At 38.9% G+C, this 21,554-nt stretch overlaps 1 protein-coding gene across 4 annotated transcripts in view; it reads left to right on the forward strand.

Annotated features, from left to right (window-relative positions):
• The window catches only part of LOC109452252 (broad substrate specificity ATP-binding cassette transporter ABCG2), a 106,066-nt gene extending 86,348 nt beyond the window's left edge, over positions 1–19,718 (forward strand). For 3 of the 4 annotated variants that reach the window (XM_074323701.1, XM_074323695.1, XM_074323698.1), the window contains 11 exons: positions 659–816; positions 1,913–2,064; positions 3,225–3,329; positions 4,445–4,695; positions 9,034–9,116; positions 11,708–11,797; positions 12,891–13,015; positions 14,298–14,452; positions 16,228–16,317; positions 17,389–17,474; positions 19,515–19,718. In XM_074323701.1, coding sequence (XP_074179802.1) covers positions 659–816; positions 1,913–2,064; positions 3,225–3,329; positions 4,445–4,695; positions 9,034–9,116; positions 11,708–11,797; positions 12,891–13,015; positions 14,298–14,452; positions 16,228–16,317; positions 17,389–17,474; positions 19,515–19,662 — 1,443 coding nt within the window. In that variant the 3' untranslated portion in view covers positions 19,663–19,718. The remainder of the gene's footprint in view (positions 1–658; positions 817–1,912; positions 2,065–3,224; positions 3,330–4,444; positions 4,696–9,033; positions 9,117–11,707; positions 11,798–12,890; positions 13,016–14,297; positions 14,453–16,227; positions 16,318–17,388; positions 17,475–19,514) is intronic. The other variant, XR_012493348.1, reaches the window with a different exon arrangement.
• The last annotated feature ends 1,836 nt before the right edge of the window (positions 19,719–21,554 follow it).

The raw sequence follows: 21,554 nt of genomic DNA on the forward strand, positions 1-21,554 counted from the left end.
ATCTTCGTGTTCTCCCAATCGCATACAGGGTCATTGAGTGTTTAAAAAGACTGAGCCAGTTGCCCTGTAGAATATTCTGCCTTCAGAATTTGTCTGAAAGAGAGTTGGGAATTCTGCTGTGAGTTAGGGTATAGAAAGAGTCAATTTGGGAAGCGTATAGTGATTTAAGGGGTGAACATGTGGATGGTAGTAAGTGTACCTCCTTAGCTGCCAAGCCTCAGAGCTTCGTGAAGTCCACTTGAGGACTTTTTTGGTGGGGGAGGAAGTGAGGAGTGTAAGAAGACTAATAAACTATAGATGCTTTCACCTTTTCCTGTCCTATCCTTATCTGTGTTTTAGGACTGTGACTTCATCATTTTAGGGACACATCTTTCAGTTCTAACTTCCATCTTAAAACTAAATATTTGACGTGATAGGAACATATAGAATGATTTGAAACATGGGTTTTATATCAGGCTTAGCCACGTACCAGCTCAGACCTGAGCCTCAGTTTGTCTAATTAAAAGGAAACCTACCTCACAGATACTCATTTATTTGCTGTTCAAAATAAATGAAGTTACGAGATAATGTGCGTCTTACAGGGTTAGCACATATTAGGAGCTCAATAAATGACTGGCTAAAGTTGTTATTGTTAATGTTGATGATAATTGTGTTTTAGGTTGGAACTCAGTTTACCCGCGGTGTGTCTGGAGGAGAAAGGAAAAGGACTAGTATTGGAATGGAGCTTATTACAGATCCATCCATCTTGTTCCTGGATGAGCCCACAACTGGCTTAGACTCAAGCACAGCGAATGCTGTCCTTTTGCTCCTGAAGAGGTAAATGCTTATTTTTATGTTCATGCAATATGAATCTAATGTACCTTTTGAGCAAAAATTAATATAAGACCGGGTCTTATATTAAAATAAGACCAGGTCTTATATTACTTTTTGCTCCAAAAGATGCATTAAAGCTGATTGTCTGGCTAGGTCTTATTTTCAGGGAAACACAGTAAATATAAGAAAAATGGAGCAAGGTAAGAGTGTAGGGAAGACTGCTGTGGTGGGAGTGAGGGTGCTGTATTATACAGCAGGATGGTCAGGGAAGTCCTCAATGATGTGCCATTGACCTGTGAGCAAGACCTGGGGGTCTGGGGGGAGAGGGTTCTAGTTGGAGGGAGTGGACAGCGGTCCTCAGGCAGACCATGACTAATGTGTCTGTAACATCAAGAAGCCAGAGGGACTGGAACCCAGTGACCGAAAGGGAGTGGGGGTGTGTTAGTGTATCAGTTTGCTCAGGCTGCCATAACATGGTACACAGACTGGGTGGCTTAAACAATAGAAGTTAATTTTTTCATGGTCTTGGAGGCCAGAGTTTAAGATTAAAATGTCATCAGGATTGTTTCTTCTGAGGCGTCTCTCCTTGGCTTGTAGGTAGTTGTCTTCTCCCTGTGTCATTTCATTTTCCCTTGGTGTGTCTGTATGATGATCTCTTCTTGTAAGAATGAGCACCAATTCCTATAGAACCAGAAGACTTCACTGATCCATGAGACTGGAGCATTAATGATTGTTCAAATATTTAGTCCATAATAAGTTCTCAAATAAGAGTGTATTTACAAGTTACCTGGGTGCTTGTTAAAAATATGGATTCCCAAGACCCAGTAGGTCTGGGAAGACTGTCCAGGAATCTGCAATTGTAATTCATGTTCTAATTGATTCTAGACGGTTTGTGGAACACAGTTTAAGAAACCTTGCTCTTTCATAAGAGCATGGAATTTAGGTTCCTAACTCACAGAGAGATGATATGAGATGAGATGTTAGTAAGAGAAAATGAAGTTGAACTAGGAATAAATTATCTAAAGGCTGGAATCAATTTTGCCTCTAAGAAGTGCACGTATCAGATGATTAATGACTCTTTATTTTCTCTTTCAACTAGGATGTCTAAACAGGGAAGAACCATCATCTTCTCCATTCATCAGCCTCGTTATTCCATCTTCAAGCTGTTTGATAGCCTCACCTTGTTGGCCTCAGGAAGAGTAATGTTCCACGGGCCTGCTCAGGAGGCCTTGGGGTACTTTGCATCAGCTGGTATGGTTGCTTTTTCCTGCAGTGAGATCCTTCCTCAATAGAATACTGAAAGAGAGCAGAGAAGGACGCCAGTGCTGTTTGATCGTTGGGTAGACATAGTATGGGTTCCACCACTGCAGAACATCTTTGGTCAGTTTGGTGCTAGAAGTTTTCTTCATTTTGCAGCACTGGCTTGTTATTTAGGCGTCTTTCTTGTCCTATTTGAGTATGCGTGCATACTCTGTGTATGTGTAGGACTGTTTCTACTGGGCCTGTATCTGTTCTGGTTGCCAGTTCTGGTGACCTTTTCCTAACAGTTCAATAAATATATTGGCCTCATAGCCAGTTATCTGTCAGTTGAACATTTTTGGAAAGGCCTTACAGTACCCCCAAATCATTTGTGTTCTTGATTCTGACAGATCAGGTTTAATCATTATTTTCCCTTCCATGGGATGTTGGTCTGACTTTATGAGGGTTCATGGAGATGCTGCTTCCTTTTCTAGTAAAATTAGATTGGAGTGGATATGAGTGACTTACAGTCAGTAGAATGACTACTCCTGAGCCTGACTTTGATGGGCCAACATTTCTGACAGTTTTGGGCTGCTTGGTTGTATTTCAGATGGAAAGGTGTAATATTTTTTTATGGCTGATGCAGTCTGCTTTATTTTAGAGATATTTGAATATGATTATAGGTCACGGTCCATGAAATTTGTTAATGTTGAATCCCTATCATTTAAAATAGTCAAGCATTTATATGTGACTGGTGAGTATAAGGGAGGTGATGCTAAGAGTCAGACAATAGGCCAAGATGAGTTCAGAAGCTCTGGCTCAAGAAGTGAATGTAATCCTTCAGGTGGGTGGTGCTGCTCACGTCCTGTTGAGATTCCTGCTTTGGTAGTTTGTTCTCTGTATTTGAATTCCAGCTGCACAGTAGAAGATAATTTGGACCTGAATTTGGTCGGTGGAGAAGCACCCTACTACAGTGGGTGCTGGCATTCCTGCAGGCCCTTGGGGAACTCAAACAGAGCACGCCCTGGCTCTTCACAAACACAGTCCTGCTGCGCCTTCTCTGGCTTTGCTCTTTGCCCGGCTTTAGGAGCATTAGTCCTACATGCAGCTTTCTTTTCTTTTTCAACATATATATTGTTTTTCTCGTGTAGTGAAGTTGCCTTCTTTTGTAGGTCACCACTGTGAGCCCTATAACAACCCTGCAGACTTCTTTCTGGATGTCATTAATGGAGACTCCTCTGCTGTGATATCAAACAGAGAGGATGAAGATGGTGAAGGTATGTGAATCTGTCCAGAGTCACAGATTATCACCTGACTTTCCTGAAGACTAGCAGTGTGGTAGCTCATTAAAATGTAGCTTTGTGAATTTACATTATTAACACTGCCCTCTCATGTCAGTTGTCTTAGTGTGTTCAGGCTGCAGTAACAAGAATACTACAGACTAGGTGACTTACACAACAAACATTTATTTCTCAAGTTATGGATCCTGGGAAGTCCAGGATCAGGGCGCCAGCAGATTCGGTGTCTGTTGAGGCCTCGCTTCCTGGTTATAGGTGGCCGACCATCTTCTTGTTGTCTCCTCCCATGGTGGAAGCAGGGAGGGAGGTCCTTAAGGCCACTGGCCACTTCTTTTTTTTTTTTTTTAACATGTTTTTACATTAATTTCAGGTGTACAAAACAATGTAATAGTTAAACATCTATCGTTTATATCCCTCACACAGTGATAACCCTTCACCCCATCTACTACCCCTCTAACATTGCATACAGCCTACGGTCACTTCTAAGGGCACTAACCCCATTCAGGAGGGCTCCACCCTGATGATGTCATCATTCCTCAATGGCCCCACCTTCAAATACCATCACACTGGGGATTGGCTTTCGGTATATGAATTGTGGGGGGACACAAACATTCAGTCTGTAGCACCAGTCAACACAGATGTTATTGTTCATGAGTGCTGTGTTTTTTATGTAATTTATAAATGAGCATTTATCTGATAGTGTCTAAGGGGAGTTTCCATTAAAAAAATATACTGATTGTTTATAAAATGTTTTGAAATAAGAAATGTATCACTTTATGCATTTGCAAATAGTATAATGCAAGGATGACATTTTTATTATAACTGCCTATGGTGAGAAGTTTATTTTAAAAGAATCAGAGTACAAATATAGTTAGGAAAAGGTCAGTGGGTTTGCTGTATTAATAAGTTTATGGAAATAGTCAGACCAATTAACTATATTTTTCTAATGTGTAAGGCAATGACTTATCTAATAAGTTTCTATGCTCAAGCTTTAGAATTAAGGAGTTAGAACAGAATCTAAGATGGGGTTACAGAAAAATGGACTAAATCAGTTATTTTGTTAATGTTTTCCTCTATCCACTTTTATTCCAAAGCCAAGGAGACTGAAGAGCCGTCCAAGAGAGATAAGCCACTCATAGAAACATTAGCTGAGTTTTATGTCAACTCAGCCTACTTCAAAGAAACAAAAGCTGAGTTAGATCAACTCTCAGGGGTTCAGAAAAAGAAGAAGAGTGTCATCTTCAAGGAGCTCACCTATGCCACCTCCTTCTGTCATCAACTCAAATGGATTGCCAAGCGTTCATTCAAAAACTTACTGGGTAATCCCCAGGCCTCTAAAGCTCAGGTATACTGACAGATTCTTCTAATTATGCTGTGAAATGATCATGTGGGAGCATTAGATATTATACAATCTATTTTAGAATATGGCTTATTTTCTACGCACCCTTCCATTTATTTATCCGCACTCCACTTGAAATAGAGACAGTCAATAGTACAAATAAAACACAATTAAATTTTTACATATAGAAAACTTTTTTAAAGTGATTTTTGGACTATGTAATTCAGAATTTATGTTGATTTAGACAAGCTCTAATAGATCAGCTTTGTAGAGAAAAATTTTTTTTCAAAATGGTGCAGTAAAGGAATTGTTTAGCCCCATTTTCAGGTAGCTGCACATGTTTATTTCCTGATTTATTCAACAAGTTTCTTGATCATGCGCCGCATTTGGGAGCTTGTACATCCAGTGAACACAATGGGTAAAACTGAATATCCCTGCTTTTCTGGAGCACATTTTCTTATGAGGCGAGACAGCTGATCAATTCATAAAGAAATAAAGTATGAAGCGTGGCAGGAGGTAAAAGGGGCTATGAGAAAGGTTAAACAGAGAAGTAGAGGAAGGAAGAGAGATAAGAGAGAGAGAAGGAAAGGGTAAAAGGGGTGGTTTGCATTTTAAGTCAGGTGGTCATGGAAGACTTCACCTAGATGTCAGTGAATGCACCTGAATGGAGGAGGGGCTGGTCCATATCTGAGGGAAGAGCCTGTGTGCAAATGCTGTTCCTTATAATTGACCTTCCTCATTTTGGGGTTCTAGTCTTCAGACAGCAGTAGATGCCTAAAACGGTGTGCAACTGACAGAAAGGTAGTAAGTGAACTTGACTTCCATTACATAAGGCTATCACTCACTGTCTGATTAACTTTCTCTTCATTAAGATGAAATAATGTTCTTTTCCTATTTTGGCTGATCTGTTGATAGTTGTTTATTCCTCTGTATGGATTTTCTGTTATTGTGAAGCCCTCCATCATATAAAACCTAGTGTTTTCAGTTCATTGGTCATATTTCTAAGGAAATCAATTTCATTATTTTTGGGGTTATTAATTTTATTATCAATCATTGAATTTCTGTTGACTACCAAAAGATGGCATGAAGTTGACTCTATTACTGACTTCTTACCATGTGCACCATAATTTTCATACTTCAGTACTGTTGCTTTCTAAGTATTAATACCTAGAGCCTAGATCCCTCTTTGAGATGTACTGCTATTGCTCCAAACACTTTTGGGACTTGTTATTTGACGTTTCTGTCAGAACCTAAGCACTTTTGTGTACTATCAATCAAGGGTAAATTTTTGTTCTTTTAGAGTAGATTTGATTTCATTTGGAAACAAGTCTAGTCAATCATGTCAACCTGGTTTCCCATTAGTCAACAGTGAGATGATGTAACGGAGTTGATTCTTCAGTGTGATTCATGCATTAGAATTTTTTACTTGGAAAATAAATTTCTCTTGCCTCCAAGTGGTTTATGAGTGTCCTGTCCAAGTTACATATATGGTAGTTCTGAGCAGGGTGTGATTAGAATGCGGAAATATTTCTAATACACCACGATTCTGCATCTTTTGGTGCTCAAGTTACTTCAGCTGCAAACCCCAAGCCTAGTGTCTCCAGGGTGCCTATTCAGCCCCCTTGCCTTCTCAGTGAACTCAGTTCCACAAAAGGAATTCCAAAATGTTCAGAGCAGTGGTGACCTCATACAATAGAGATAGAACCTTGCATGTCCCTGAGCATCTGCTTAACTGAAGCAGCCCTTGTTCAGATTTTTGAATACTGCTATACTAGCTTAGGGTAGAAATAGGCAAGCCATTTTTGTAAAGGGCCAGATAATAAATATTTTAGGCTTTGCTGGCCATGCGGTCTTTGTCTCAGGTTGTCAACTCTGCCATTTTAGCAAGAAAGCAGCCATAGAAAATACATAAACAAATGAATGTGGCTGTGCTCCAATTAAACTATTCAGTCGACACCGAAATTTGAATTTCGTACAAATTTGATGTGGTAGGAAATATTCTTTTTTTTCTCAACTATCAGAAAAATGGTAAAAACCATTTTTATCTTGTGGAGTGAACAGAAATCGCCAACGGTACTTGTTTGGCTTTGTGCTATAGCTTACTGACCCCTGGTTTGGGTTTTTAATCTTCCAAGTATGTTATTTGGTTCTCTAAGTGTTTGAATGTGTAGCTATTAAAATGTTTATGGCTTCCAGCTCATAAATCTTGTATCTGTTGTCTTACAAGCTGTACTTATGTTTGAACTAGTCATTTATGTGAATCAGACTTTGCTTCTGAGAATGCATTTTACCAAAGGTATTTGGAAGATGTTGGAATGAATTGCTATCTATATAAAAAGATTTAATGTTCACTTTTTGTTACTAGGTATTCCTGATCAAATCATTTTGGAAAGCATTATTATATATTGGAGAGTCATTGTTTCTCTTAGCATATTAAACATTTGACTGGATTAATTTTTTTAGTGACAGCCTTAAACATCCCTCAGAACTCACCTTGAGAATGTTGGTAAACACATTTGAACAAAGCTAGAATCACATACGTAGGGAATTTCTTTTTTTTTTTTTTCCGATTCAAAACAGAGGCCAGATACACAGACTGTCTTTGTCGCTCTGTCGTTCAGTGTTTATTTTATTTGTTTCTCTTCTATTAATGAAAGAAAGAATAACATAGATGCACTTGTAATAGCATAAAAGTATTGTGGGATTAATATTATTTTTAATTAAAGTTTATTGGGGTGATAATGGTTAGTAAAGTTATATAGGTTTCAGGTGTACAATTCTGTAATACATCATCTATATATCACGCTGTATGTTCACCACCCAGATCAGTTATCCGTCCATCATTTTGTCAGTATGTTTGAAAGCTGACTTTGAAAATACTTTTAAACTTTGCGATCTGTAGGAAACATCCCAGTGGTAATCCCGATCCTCTGTTAGTAGAAGATATCAAGTTCGAATGCAAAAGAAACAAAGCATGTGGAGTGTCCAGTTTAAAAAGTCTCAATATTCTGCGTGAAAGTATAGATGTGTATACATGAGCATGCTTATATGTTGATGGAATCATTCTAATTTGTTTTGGAACCTTGATCTGTTGACGTGATGTACAGTGTTCTCTGAGGATAATTAAAATATGCCAGGGCAATAGATTTTTTTCAAAAATGTTTCTGTCTTATTAGCAAGGGAATTTTTAAGGCCGTCTCAAATCATATTCTTTCCAGACTCTGGTCTTCACAAACTAGCCTTCACAGATCATGATCCTTTTTCAATTTAAATTTGATTTGCTTCATGCCAAAGGTGTGCTTGACAAGTTACTTCAAGTCTTGATATCATTGTACTTGTAGTCCTGATTTTTTTTTTTAACTTTGAAGGTTCCAAGACACAAGGTTAGATATTTTGTTTACTTTAAAATTTCCTTAAATATGTTATATCATTATATAACCCTTAACCCTTTCCTGGTAGAAGTGTCCTTCAGAGACCATTTTAACAATCTTGAAAATAAGTGATGTTTACTTAGTTTTCTTAGCACTCATCCAACACACTGAGTAAGTGATGGTAGGTCAGCATGGCAAACAATTGGCGTCTTAGTTCTACACTGTGGGCCTTGGGCCCTACAGGCTGAAGTTGCTGGAGAAGTGACAGGAGACTGGGTCATGGAAGCACTTGGGAGCCCTCAGGGAAAGCTAACTGAATGCTTTGGTGACAGTGACAATGCAGTGACTTTTCCATGCAATGGGCTCTCCCTAGGAGGATAGGCAGGCATCACCAGCTCACCCCTACTTTCTTATTGTGCAAAATTCCATTGTTAGATATTTTATGTGTGCTTTAAATTTTTGATTTAGTTTTAATGTCAAGAGTAAAGGTATCCTGTTTTCACTTGACCTCTTGAAATACAAATTTTGCATGTTCAGTACGGCAAAGTTTTAGAGGTCAGGCCAGAAATGATTGCCACTTCAAGTTGATTTTATTCCCGAAATGACTCTGTTATCGCTTGCACTGCTCTCCTACTCTGTGTGGCATTCCAAGTACCCGTAGCCTGAACTGGACCCTGAACTGCCAGTGCCACGGAAGCACTGGGAGGAATCGTAACTTTTCCCGTAGTCTCCTTTGTTCTCCTGACAGGCCCCCCAACACACAGAGAAGTTATTTTTTATTTTAATTTAGACTAGTAATATACTATACACAGTTTTACATTTTCCCAAGCACTCTGGCCAAGCTATTTAATTTTCTATCTCAATTGAGAGATTTGATTATCGCCATATATATTATATTATCATAATAAACAGTGTGTTAAGTTTTTACTTTTAATTGAAACTCTTCCTCCCTTTTTTTGTTCTTTTGGAAAAGATAATTGTAACAATCTTCCTGGGACTGATTATAGGTGCCATTTTCTATGATCTTAAAAGTGACACTACGGGAATCCAGAATAGGTAAGTAAATTTGCATATTGACTTTGAGAAAGTCCTATTACTTTTTTCAAGGTTATAAGAATCTATCAAGAATTTGAATTTCAGATAGTACTGCAGAAATTGAAGAGTAGGGTAAGTCAGTGAGCTGAAAGCTTAATGGAAAAGTTAATTTTCATATATACATATATAGTGATAAAATACAGAGAACATAGAATTTAACATCGTAACCAGTTTTAAGTGTACTGTTAAGTCATTAATTACATTTACATTGTTGTGCAACCATCCAACTCCAGAACTTATTTATTTTCATTTTCCCAAAATAAATCTGTGTACCCATGAAACAAAAACTCTCCATTTTCCTTTCCCCATTTCCTGGAAACCACCTTTATACTTTCTTTCTCTGAATTTGACTCCTCTAGGTATCTCATATAAGTGGAATCATACAGTGTTTGTCCTTGGGTGACTGGCTTATTTCCCTTAGCATAATATCTTCAAGGTTCATCCATGGTGTAGCACATGTCAGAATTATTTCCTTTCAAAGTCTGAATAGTGTTTCATTTTAAGGATATATCACATTTTGTTTATCCATGGACACTTGGGTTGTTCTATCTTTTTGGCTGTTGTAATTAATGCTGATAGGAACATGTGTGTACAGATAACTATCTGTTTGAGTCTCTGCTTTACATTCTTGTGGGTGTATACCGAGAATGGAGTTACTGGATCATTTCGTAATTCCATTTTTTTTTTTTTGAATAACCTCCATCCTGTCTTCTAATGCTGTACTATTTTGCAATTCTCAACAGTGTATCAGGGTTTGGTTTCTTTCCAACTTGGTCAACTTGTTATTATCTGTTTTTTTTTCTTGCTTTATAATAGACACCCCAATTATTGTGAAGTCGTGTTTTCTCATTGAGGTTTTGATTTCCCGAATGATTAGTGATGCTGAGCATCTTTTCATGTAGTTATTGGTCTTTTGTCTGTCTTCTTTGGAGAAATGTCTATTGAAGTTGTTTGCCCACCGTTTCAGGGATGTTGTCATGCTTTCATAAAATTTATATTTCCATCAAAGTGTCAATAAACTGTGTGCTTTCCTTTTTAAACCTTAATTATTTTACTAAGAGAGAAGCATTAATAGTCATTCTTTTCTTACACATGCACAAATTAATTTTTCCTTCATAAACATGATTTGCTTTCTTTTTGAGTGCATTGGAAACCATGTTGGCGATGGGTTGTCAAGATTTTGCTGATGATTGTATTGTCAAAGTGTGTAGTAAGGTAATGACAGAGGTTTCCCTCCACTGTTTTTCATTTTGCCTCCTCATGTCTTTGTTTCTTGACTCAACTTTGAAGAAATGGTTAATAAAGCTTTTTAACCTTTGCAGGCTTTATTTGGCTATTTTTTGGTTGATACATTAGGACTGGAAGTCGGTGTTTTTGTTAGTTAAAATTCAAAGTGATAGTACTTTTATCACCTATGTAATCCTCAGCTTGGGAGTCATAACGAGAACCACAAACAGGGTAGCTTAAACAATAGAAGTTACTTCTTACCCTTCTGGAGATCTGGGTGCCAGCATGGTCGGGCTCTGATGTTGGCCCTCTGCTGGCTTGCTGCCCCTCCTGCTGTGTCTTCGATGATGCAGACAGTGCTCTGAGGTCTCTCCCTTTCCTTCTAAGGGTGCTAATCCCTTCAGGAGGACCCCACCCTCATGACTTCATCTAAACCTAATCACCTTCCAAAGACAACACCTCTAACTACCATGTTTCCCTGAAAATAAGACCTAGCCGGACAATCAGCCCTAATGTGTCTTTTAGACCAAAAATTGATATAAGACCCGGTTTTATATTATATTATATATTATATTACTATTATTATTATATTATTATACAGTGGTACCTGGGTTTTCAAACGTAATCCGTTCTGGAAGACTGTTCGAGTTCTGAAACTTTCAAAAACCGAGGCATGGTTTCCCCCATAGAAAGTAATGCAAAATGGATTAATCTGTTCCCGACCTTTAAAATCAACCCTGAAAACTGCAAATTTAGCATGAATTTTACTATCTAATGATACCATAGATACATAAAATTTATGGCATTCGTAAACTGAAATGTTCGTCCACAGAGACGTTTGAAAACTGAGGTACTATTATATTATATTACATTACATTACATTACATTACATTACATTACATTACATTACATTACATTATATTATATTATACCTGGTCTTATAGTAAAATAAGACCAGGTCTTACATTAATTTTTGCTCCAAAAGACGCATTAGAGCTGATTGTCCTGCTAGGTCTTATTTTCAGGGAAACATGGTATCATCACGTTGAGCATTAGGGCTTCCACATAGGGATTTTGGGAGAACACACTTCAATCCATGGTAACCCAGAACCCTGAATTTCAAACTGTGCTATATAGAGTCCCAAGGGCACCGTGAGGAGACACAGGGATGGTGCAAGACCTGAAAGGGCTCACACTTCCCTCTCTGTTTTAACCAGAATAGTTGTTTAATATTACATCATTTGAGGATAGAGTATCACAGGTAGGAAATTGATGCAGGGATGTGTAATTGATGCAGACCTTTCATTCCCTTTTTCTCATCGCAGAGCCGGGGTGCTCTTCTTCTTGACAACCAACCAGTGTTTCAGCAGTATTTCAGCTGTAGAGCTCTTTGTGGTCGAGAAGAAGCTCTTTATGTGAGTATGTCTCTGTTCTGAAAGGGGGCTGTCCAGTGTCGGGACTGTTGCTCAAACTGGTCACATCCAATTTCAGACCCCAGATTGCTTCCTGGGGATGACTAGTGTTAATTGAGAAAAAGCAGCCAGAGACTGGAAGGAAAAGCAGGAGCATGTGGGGCCTGAGACCAAAGGAAAAAGGAGGTTCAAGATTAGGGCATAGTCAGCAAATGCAAATGATGCAGAGAAAGCACGAAATAAAGAGGCTGCAAAGGATCTTTTGTTTTCAGTAAATACGAAGTCATGATGACCTTCACAAGAAAAGTTTGCAGAAGGTGGGTGGGTAAAGATGACAAAGAATATAGAGGAAGCTTAGCCCTCAGTAGAAGGGAGAATGGAAAGAGCCAGAAGTCAGCCTTGAAATAAAGTGCAGGCTGTTTTGTTTGTTGTGTTTTTCAAATTTGAAGAGACTTCCCCATATTTTATGCTTGAGGAAAGAATGAAGATATTGGTGGAAGAGTTTGGAATCACGGGAAGAGGAGGATCTAGGACTTCAGAGGGTAAACGATAGGATTTGATAGCTGACAGGGAGATAGGATTGTCAGGCATGATCATTGACAGGCAAGTGCCCTTTTCTTTTTCTTCATGACATGGAAGGAGTAACCAGAGATTAGTTAACAGAAGTGGCACTTGGGGGTGTGGAGAATAGCAGTGCCACCTTCTTCACAATCAGAAGTGGGGAGAAAGAAAACCCTCTCTGACCACTGGGATCAGCGGCTGACGTGCTCTTCTTCATGTGAGCCAGTGTCAGAAGAGGGAGGAGATGCAGAACCTGTTTACCTGGAGTCGGGGTCCCCAAGGGCAAAGTGGATGCCATTAGGAGGGAGAAGAGGGGTCATTGCACAGAGCTTGGCGGGACGATGTCCCAGGGGAGGGCACCTAAGGTGGTGCCTGATGCTGACTGGGTGAAAGGGGTGGGTAAACCTGCAGGATGTGAGAAGGTGTCTGTTAGACCCCTGGTGGCCACAGAAATCTGTACAGCAAGTGTTTTCATCATCTGGTCTGCGCCTTCTTAAACTAATGTGGGTGTATGGTCTGAATTTTTGTTTTTTAGACATGAATATATCAGTGGCTACTACAGAGTGTCATCTTATTTCTTTGGAAAACTATTATCTGATTTACTACCCATGAGGATGTTACCAAGTATTATATTTACTTGTATCACATACTTCTTGTTAGGTAAGCAATAAAAAAGTATGTGTGTTTAGTCTCCAATGTGAGGGGAAGCTAATTTCTTTTCACAAGCATGTTTTTGGTTCCCCAAACTATAAACCAAGCCATGAGATAAGGAAGCATCTATCTGTTTTGCACACTCTGAAATCTGGTCTCGAGGACATTTTTGTTATGACTTTTCCCAACCTAACTCTTAAACCTATTTATAGAACTATATTTTACTGAGAAGCAATACGTGTCATTTACGGACATGGAAAGAATTCATGAAAGTATTTGAGACTATGAGAGGGGAGCTGGAGCTGGGATTTTTATTACCTATCTGTTTATACTCTTATGTGTATATGTATGTATGTATGTATGTGTATGTGTATATATATATATATATATAAAGGTAGTGAAAGGTAGCAACTTTTGGAGCATAGTAGTTCAATAAAGGAGTTGTTTGATAAATGTAGACAGATTCATTTGTGCATTGCGTTTAGGCTTCACCCAGGCTCACTGTCTCGGAATATGCATATATTTCCTGATTCACACACTTATACCAGAAATACATGTATTTGTATCAACGCTCTGTAAGAGAAGATTCACTGATATAGTTTATACTTTCATTTTACAAATGAGAGGTGTGTCATAAAGAATTAGGCATATTATCTAGATCCTCAGAATCCTGACTGGTGGTCTTATGGCTGTTCCAAAATCTTCATAATTGTAGCCCATTATAGTTTATAATGCACTTTTATGAAATGTAATTTCACGCCATCCTCAACCCCAAGCTCTGTGGTACTTTGTCTCAGAGACTTGGGTTCTGAGGTTCTCCCTCAGGTAGTGAAACTACTGGGAGCTCACGTAATCCTCGTGTTCCCAGTTTCTTCACCAACACAGTTACAGCAAACACTGAATAATGTGGTGATGTCTGGGTGAAAAGGGTGTGCTCCTGACAATTCTCCTTCTCTGAAGAGAAGCCAGTAGAATTCTGGCCAGGTGTGCTGCCTCCAGATCTCCATCTCAGGCACCCAGAAATTGTTAATAATTCCCCATAAAGAAGCATAGGTGTTACATGGCAAAGTGCTAATGCAGTAAGTATAAAATAGAAAATTGTATGATCATTTTATGCAATTATATGGGGTGGGGGGAGATCAATGAAATTAGTGACCCAGGATGGTTTGATAGGGGATGAATTTTTTCATTCCTTTACCAGTTTCTCAAAAAAGAGTTCTATTTGCACAATAAACAATCCGAGATACACAGTGACCTAGGCAGTTGGATTAACCCCTTCTGTCTTCCTAAGGATTGAAACCAGTGGTGGAGTCCTTCTTCATCATGATGTTTACTCTCATGATGGTGGCTTATTCGGCCAGTTCTATGGCACTGGCCATAGCAGCAGGTCAGAGTGTGGTATCCATAGCAACACTTCTCATGACCATCTCTTTTGTGTTTATGATGGTGAGTAGAAACTGTGCTTCTCTGAGAAGTAATTATTGCCTCTCGTTCCTTCCTGGTAGTCTGCCCTTCATGGAAAACCTGCATGAAGTGTTCTGTAAATGGGACTGTTGCCTTTAAGGAAGCCATATATTAAAGTATAGATCATATTAGGGAAGGTACCAGCTTTTTCTTGACCTGACCCAGACTTTTTTGCTACTGTCCTAATGTAGTTACTTAACTTTAGTGAGCATGTTACAAATGAGATTTTAAGTATGTTCTCGGTGACATGTAGTGAAACCTTGATAAATGGGAACTTCAAAAACCAGAAAAATTTTCATCAGAAGATTTCCTCGTGAAAACGACAGCTTAATTGACTGGAATGTTCACTGATGGTGTTAGAAAACTGAGGGCTTATTTAACCAGTAGCTGAGATGGTTTGGATGGATCAAATACTTTCCAGGGGAAAAGCTAAGCTCCATGAGAAATAGAACAGTATGTGACGTAGGTTGTGTGTCTTGGGTCCCTCCTATATTTTGAAAACGGGTGTTTTAAAAATACTGAAAATTCCCACGTCTACACAGTTCTACGTCTCCTCCTTTCTGAGTTCATGATATGCTCTTGTATCTTACTTTTTTTTTAAATGACTACTTAATTCTAAGTTTACATGCCATTAAACTTTGCACAAACATAGGTGAATGTGCAGGTGAAAGGAACCAGTTGTCACATTTCCCCTCCTACATGAAGTAAACAGGAATGCTTAGCCTATTTACTTATGGCACAAGTCCTTTCTGCTAGAGTAGGAGTAGCAGAAAAGTTTGAAAAGTTGGTAATTAGCACAAACTATTGCTATTGAAAACTACCCGTCTAAACATTATTGAGAAAGTGAGAAACCTTCTGTATATTTCCTATAATGTCATCTAATAAATAAAATGTCCTTTGATATATAAAAATGTTTTGTTTGAGATATTAGGGGCTTTGATTTATTATTTTGTAATGGTTTATATAGAGAACTTTTAAAGCCCCTCATAAAACCGTATTTTACTGGGAGCTGTTATATATTAAACACTTGGTTAGATCAAGTTAAAACGTATGTAGTGACACCAGCAGCATTGTCATTGTTATGCCCGTCCCCCATGGCAGTGCCAGTGAGGAGAAGTTTTGTATGAACCTCTTATGTACCCGTCTGTTGCTGGAGCGGTCCTTCCTGGGGTCTCCATTGCAATACTGCTTTTTGTTGCTTTAAATGAAGGTGTTACCATGTTTTATGCTATACTTCACCACGTTATACCGTGTAGCAGTCTAGGCTATGGGTTACTTTAGGCATGCGTTCTGAACCCCAAATTATCCCTACTGTCATTGGGAGATAGAATGCAAACCCTGTAAATAACAAAACTTGCTGTGTTATGAAGTAGAGAGGGGCATGAGGGGCTCAGGATATGTTCATTATGTCTGTTGGTGGGAATGTACAGCAGTCGTATCATTAGAACAGGCAGTACTTATGGACCTTCCATTGCGTGCAGTCACAGAGAAAGTAAAGCCGTCACAAGGATCTTCTAATTAAAGGAAACAGAGACATATTGTCATTCCTTTAAAACCATAAGCAGCCTCAGCTACAGAGAGAAGTACACATGCAAAGAATATATGCTGAATCTTCAGATGAGTCGACAGAATTTCCAGAAAGACTAGGCCCCAGGAGAAATGTTTACAAGGTTGTACGGGACCTAAAGAGGGTATTCTCTAGAATTCTTCATGAAATCACTCCACCAGTCTTGATTCTTCATATTTGCTCTTTGTAGATCTTTTCCGGGCTGTTGGTCAATCTCAGAACCATAGTGCCGTGGCTGTCATGGCTTCAGTACTTCAGCATTCCTCGGTACGGCTATGCGGTAAGTTTTCCTCTTCTATTACCATGGCTGGTTCATTGTTCCCAAGCTAGGAACAACCAAAATAAAGCCTGACCATCTTATGTCCCCAGACAAGGACTTGGAGGTGTCCCAGGAAATCATTTGGGGACCAATGAAGGAGAGTTTTCTATTAAGCCTTAGGTCACCGTGATGATCACCCGAGTTTTCCCCAGTCACCCTGCTGTTTGAGGTGAAAGGTGGGGATATATGTCATAGTGAAAGAGAAAGATTGACCACTTGATTTTTTAAGAATGTAGTCACTTTTCAGTTCAATAAGTAAATGAATGAGAGGATGGAAACCTAGAATACTTGTTTTTTGTGTTTGTTTGTTTGTTTTCAGTTTCACATCAGTTTTGTTGGGCTCCGAAAAATCACTGTAATGGATATTCCATTTCTCAGACACCCCTCTTCCCCAGCGGGTGGTGCTTTAGGTCTTCTCAACTCCCTTCCATAGGGCCCAGTCTTCCTCCTTAGAATACGTGTTTTATATTGAAAGGCACGTTAGAAGCAATACCAAGACCATATAATATTCACATCCATTATTTGCTTGAGAATCTACACAGCAACTATTTGCCTGAAAATCTAAACCATTCCAAAGAAAAATGTCTGTGTCTTAATATGATTGAGTTTCAGACTTGCAAGAATTATAAGTGCTTTTGATTACAACGAACAAGAATGATGTGAAAAATGTTACCATGAATTAACAATAGTCATTGAGCACCACTGTAACATTTTAATGAGACTATTTATAGGGTTACAACATTGGGGAGAAAGGAGGCAGGACCTCTGGGGTAACAAAACCCGAGGTCTCCCCTCTTGGCCAAATACTTTATTTCTTTTGTATGAAAAGCCAAAATCCCATCATTAGACCTCTTGATTGCCAGGAAAACTCATTGTAGTTGCTTTGGCGTGACAAAGACTGCATGTGATGTTTGGTTTGTTTTCAGAAATAACAGTCAAGTTAAACTAGGAGGATGAGATTGCGATAACTTTTTGGAAACTTTTTGAAATTTAAAAATAGTTTCCCTTTCCCTGCTCCCCCTTGTGTTTCAGGCTTTGCAGCATAATGAATTTTTGGGACAGAACTTCTGCCCAGGACTCAATGTAACAACAGTAAACAATACCTGTAGCTTTGCCATGTAAGTTTACACTCAGTGCCATAATGGGTTTGCTTACTGTGTGGTGTGATGTAGAAAGGCCACTGGGCTCAGAACTGGTGTGAGTCCCTTCAGGTCTGTGACTGCTGTGAGGCTAAGTTTTCTTATCTGTAAAGCGAGTTGTTTATTAATGCATGTGAAAGTGCTGTACAATTTGTAGGTATTCTACTACAGTCAGATTGTATTTATGTTGGAGAAATGGTTCTTATATGTTGTTTGTATTGGAACCTTTAAATGTTCCTTTTGCTGTTTTGATTGTGGGTGTGAATTTTGATTTTCAGAACATTTGAGTTTGAAATGAGCTGCTTTGGTGTTTTAGCAACGCCTTGCAGTATCCGCTCTGTATGTCTCATGTGAAGTGTGTGGATCCACAAACATGGCTTCCTGGGAGCCCAACCCATGGTCAGGAGTAAGAGCTCAAAGGGCAGCAGAAGCGGAAAGGGGTGAACCTTTTCCTGCCACACTCCTGGCACGTGCCCCTTCCTCCTCCGTTTATGAGACATCGTGAAATCTAACTCTGGACAGTTTTTGTTTTTATTTTTAAACTTACATGGAATACTACCTGTCAAAGGATAATTAGTACTATTAGTTAATCCAGGGAAAGAAACACATATTCCAGTAAGCTGAGAAGGAAAACTCATTTTTTTGTGTAATGTCAATAAAACAGAAATATCAAAACAAATGCATGTTTATAACACTTTCCTTTTCAGTAATTGTTGTTAATGGTTTGATTTTGGTACATTAATTAATGAGAGAAAAGAGAATGCTGGTATTCTAAGTCTCATGACCATTCCAATAGAACAGAAATAATTTTGAATAATAGCACAAATTGCTATTTTGGAGTAGAGTTGATCCTTCAACAACATGGATTTAATCTCACTTATATGCAGATATTTTTCAGTAAATACAGTAAATGTATTTTCTCTTCATGATTTTTTAATAACATTTATTCTAGCTTACTTTATTGTAGAAATACAGTATATAATATAGATAACTGACAAAATATGTGTCAATCAACTGTTTATGTTATGGGTAAGACTTCTAGTCAACAGTAGGCTATTAATAGTTAAATTAAGGGGGAGTCAAAAGTTATGTGGATTTTAGTCTGTGGGGAGTGTCAGTGTCTCTAACCACCCTCCCCGTGTTGTTCAAGGGTCAGTGTATTGCCAGAAACCTGTATGAAGAGAAGTTTTCTTTATTCTGCCCACTCATCCTCTTTTGATCTGGGTATGACATTTGTTTTGGAACTAGTAAATGCCAACAGTCATACAAAAATGGTACCAGGTAATTTTGCTACTGTACCAGGTATTTTTAGTACCGGGGCTTGTCTCACCTGTGGCAGGTACTGCATCCTGCCCTCCTCCAGCTACAAGGCCTACACCTGATTACGGGGCCTGCTGGTGAGGTCTTGTCGCCGAGCCTCTGAGATGCTCATTCCACTCTTGGTGCAAGAGCTGAGCAAGTACAGCTGTGGCAGGAAGCCCTTCCTCGCCTCTCCTCCTAGTTGGAATTCTTAGCCTGCCTTCTTTTGTATGGGTGGTTTGTGGGTAATGAGTTCCCTACAGGGCATTGATCATATTTGTGAGAGCGCTAGATGTCATGTGTTAAAGCTGAGGTTTTCCCCATCAGGAGTAAGTGAAAAATTACTTGGTAAATGTTTCTGCCCTTTGAAGAGAGCAGCATCACAGATTTGGAAACAAATGAGTCTAGAGAGGCAACCTACTTCAAAGTGTGAGTCTGTGAAGCTAAGTTCCTTAAATCTTAGTCTTTTTATGTATTGAATGTGTATAATATCGACCCCATTGAGTTGTTTTAGGAATTAACTGAAGTGTCATGTGCAGGTTACTTAGCATAATACCTAGGAGAATTGTAAGCATTTGTTGTTATCTATTTTATATGAAGGGATAGTTATTTAAGGCTTGATAACCTATAGGGCTTCTTTAACGAAGGAACAGTAATATATTGAGTGAAGTTGGACAGATGGTGAGGATGAAGTCACATTCTGTTTCTGTTGCATTTCAGCTGTACTGGCGAGGAATTCTTGATAAACCAGGGCATCGACCTCTCACCTTGGGGCCTGTGGAAGAATCACGTGGCCTTGGCGTGCATGACTGTTATCTTCCTTACAATTGCCTACCTAAAGTTGTTATTTCTTAAGAAATTTTCCTAAATTCCTCTCTGATTTACATAATTTACACATTAAAATGGAGCACCTTATTTTAAGTATTCAATGGAGTATTTTGTTGTCATCTTTTCATTTGCCATCATAGAGTTGTGCAGCCAGAATTAGTTTCAACAGAAACTTTCATAGAAATCACATGAACTGAATTATACCTGAAACAACCCAAGTCACAAACTAGTGATACTATGTTCTGCTTATCAGTTCATCTAGTCAGATACCTGAGGAAGAAGTGTAGTTTAATTTGTTGACGTAAAAAAGAATTGAATTCTAGAAACTTGTGACAAGTTAGTAATATCTCTGGTATGAGTTTCCTCATCTTTAAAATGAATAGGTGGGTTAGTTGCCCTCTAGCTTCAATATTATAGGAATTTGTTATTTAATAATGTAAGAAATAACAAATTTATTGATGTTGTAGTAAAAGTATGAAATCTAAACTATGTTAGAGAAACTGAGTGTTTTTTATAGGGTGAAAAAGGCATTATGATAGAAAAAGCTTTGATTAGCCTTATTAGGTGAATAGTACTTACTGAGATTTATCTATTGTGGAGTTAGAATATCCAAGGGGTCCTGGCTGGGCCTTTGGACTGCAGGTGTAGAAAGCCAGGGATATTTAAATAAAAATAATTTTTTACAGTAAAACACATCTTTAAAATACACCGTCCATCAACTGTAGCTCTCAGCCGACTGACTGAACCATGTTGTTTAATCACACCTCATTCATCTTTACACCATTAGCTGTAGACTGGCCCCTTAGTCCCATAGCCAAACTTTGCTGTGCAGTCTTGCTTGTCTTCTAGGCAAAAGTTCCTTTCTTCTATCCCAGATCACCTCTACTTGAGCTCATTTGCTGGTCCACTTCAGTGAAGGTGGTGCAGCCTGCCTGATGGAAACCTTGTTGCTGTTGAGGGAACTGCAAGGCTTGGGTGCCTTTCCCATTTTAAGTCCCACCCTGGCTGCAGAACGTGCACTCCTCGCAGGGCAAGGGTTGTGCGGAAGAGCTTATGTGTATAAAGTAACAAATGTGATTTTACATAATAAACCTGAAGAAGCAAAGAAGCTGCACAGAGAAAACAATGTCTACCAAATCCAAACAGACTTGCATGCAGCCTGGAACAAGGCTGCCTTGGACAGGACCGGCAGTTTCCTGCTATGACCCATGTGTTCGAGTTCTTCATTTATACTGTAAGGGACTGTTAGCATAAGGACTGCCGCTTTACGGTTAAGATAGGGTTAACAGCCCTGGCAGCCCTGGGCTCAAGAACTGTTACTTTAAAGTCAGAGTAAGATTAACAGCCTAACAGCCTTGAGCTTAAAACAACCTAATGGCCTAATTGTTAGTTCCAGGATGTGGGCATAGAGACCAGATGTTTTATCTCCTGATATGGAAGCTTTTGAAACGTATCTATTGTAAACTCTTGAAGCATAGCACAATCTGCACTCCCTAAGACTTTTGAAATTACAGAATGTCTTAGTTATGTGAGAATTGAAGTCCATACTGTACTCCCTAAGACTTTAGTGATTACTAAGCACCTTAGAACTGCTATAAAAACCCTTAGCTTTGTAGGCTAGGGGTCCTTTGTTAAAACCCACTGCATCGGGCAGAGACGGGGACCCCAGCTAGCTGGAAATAAACCTCGCTGTGTGACTTGCATTGTCGTGTGTGTCTCTGTCTTTCTGAGGGGTGAAAGATTCCCGGACTTAACAATACAAGTGCTTAATTTTTTTAAGTCCAAGAAACAGAGCTCTTTTTATCCAGTTCTGGAGAATGCACCCCAAAAGGGTGCATTCGGGGATGGAATTTGAGTTTCCCATAGCCAGCACATTTATATATAAGACAAACAAGGGCACACGAAGAACACGATCCAACTCCTGGAGGACAT

The sequence above is a fragment of the Rhinolophus sinicus genome, linkage group LG02 (genome assembly GCF_036562045.2).
Source record: "Rhinolophus sinicus isolate RSC01 linkage group LG02, ASM3656204v1, whole genome shotgun sequence".
NCBI classification, from domain to species: domain Eukaryota; kingdom Metazoa; phylum Chordata; class Mammalia; order Chiroptera; family Rhinolophidae; genus Rhinolophus; species Rhinolophus sinicus.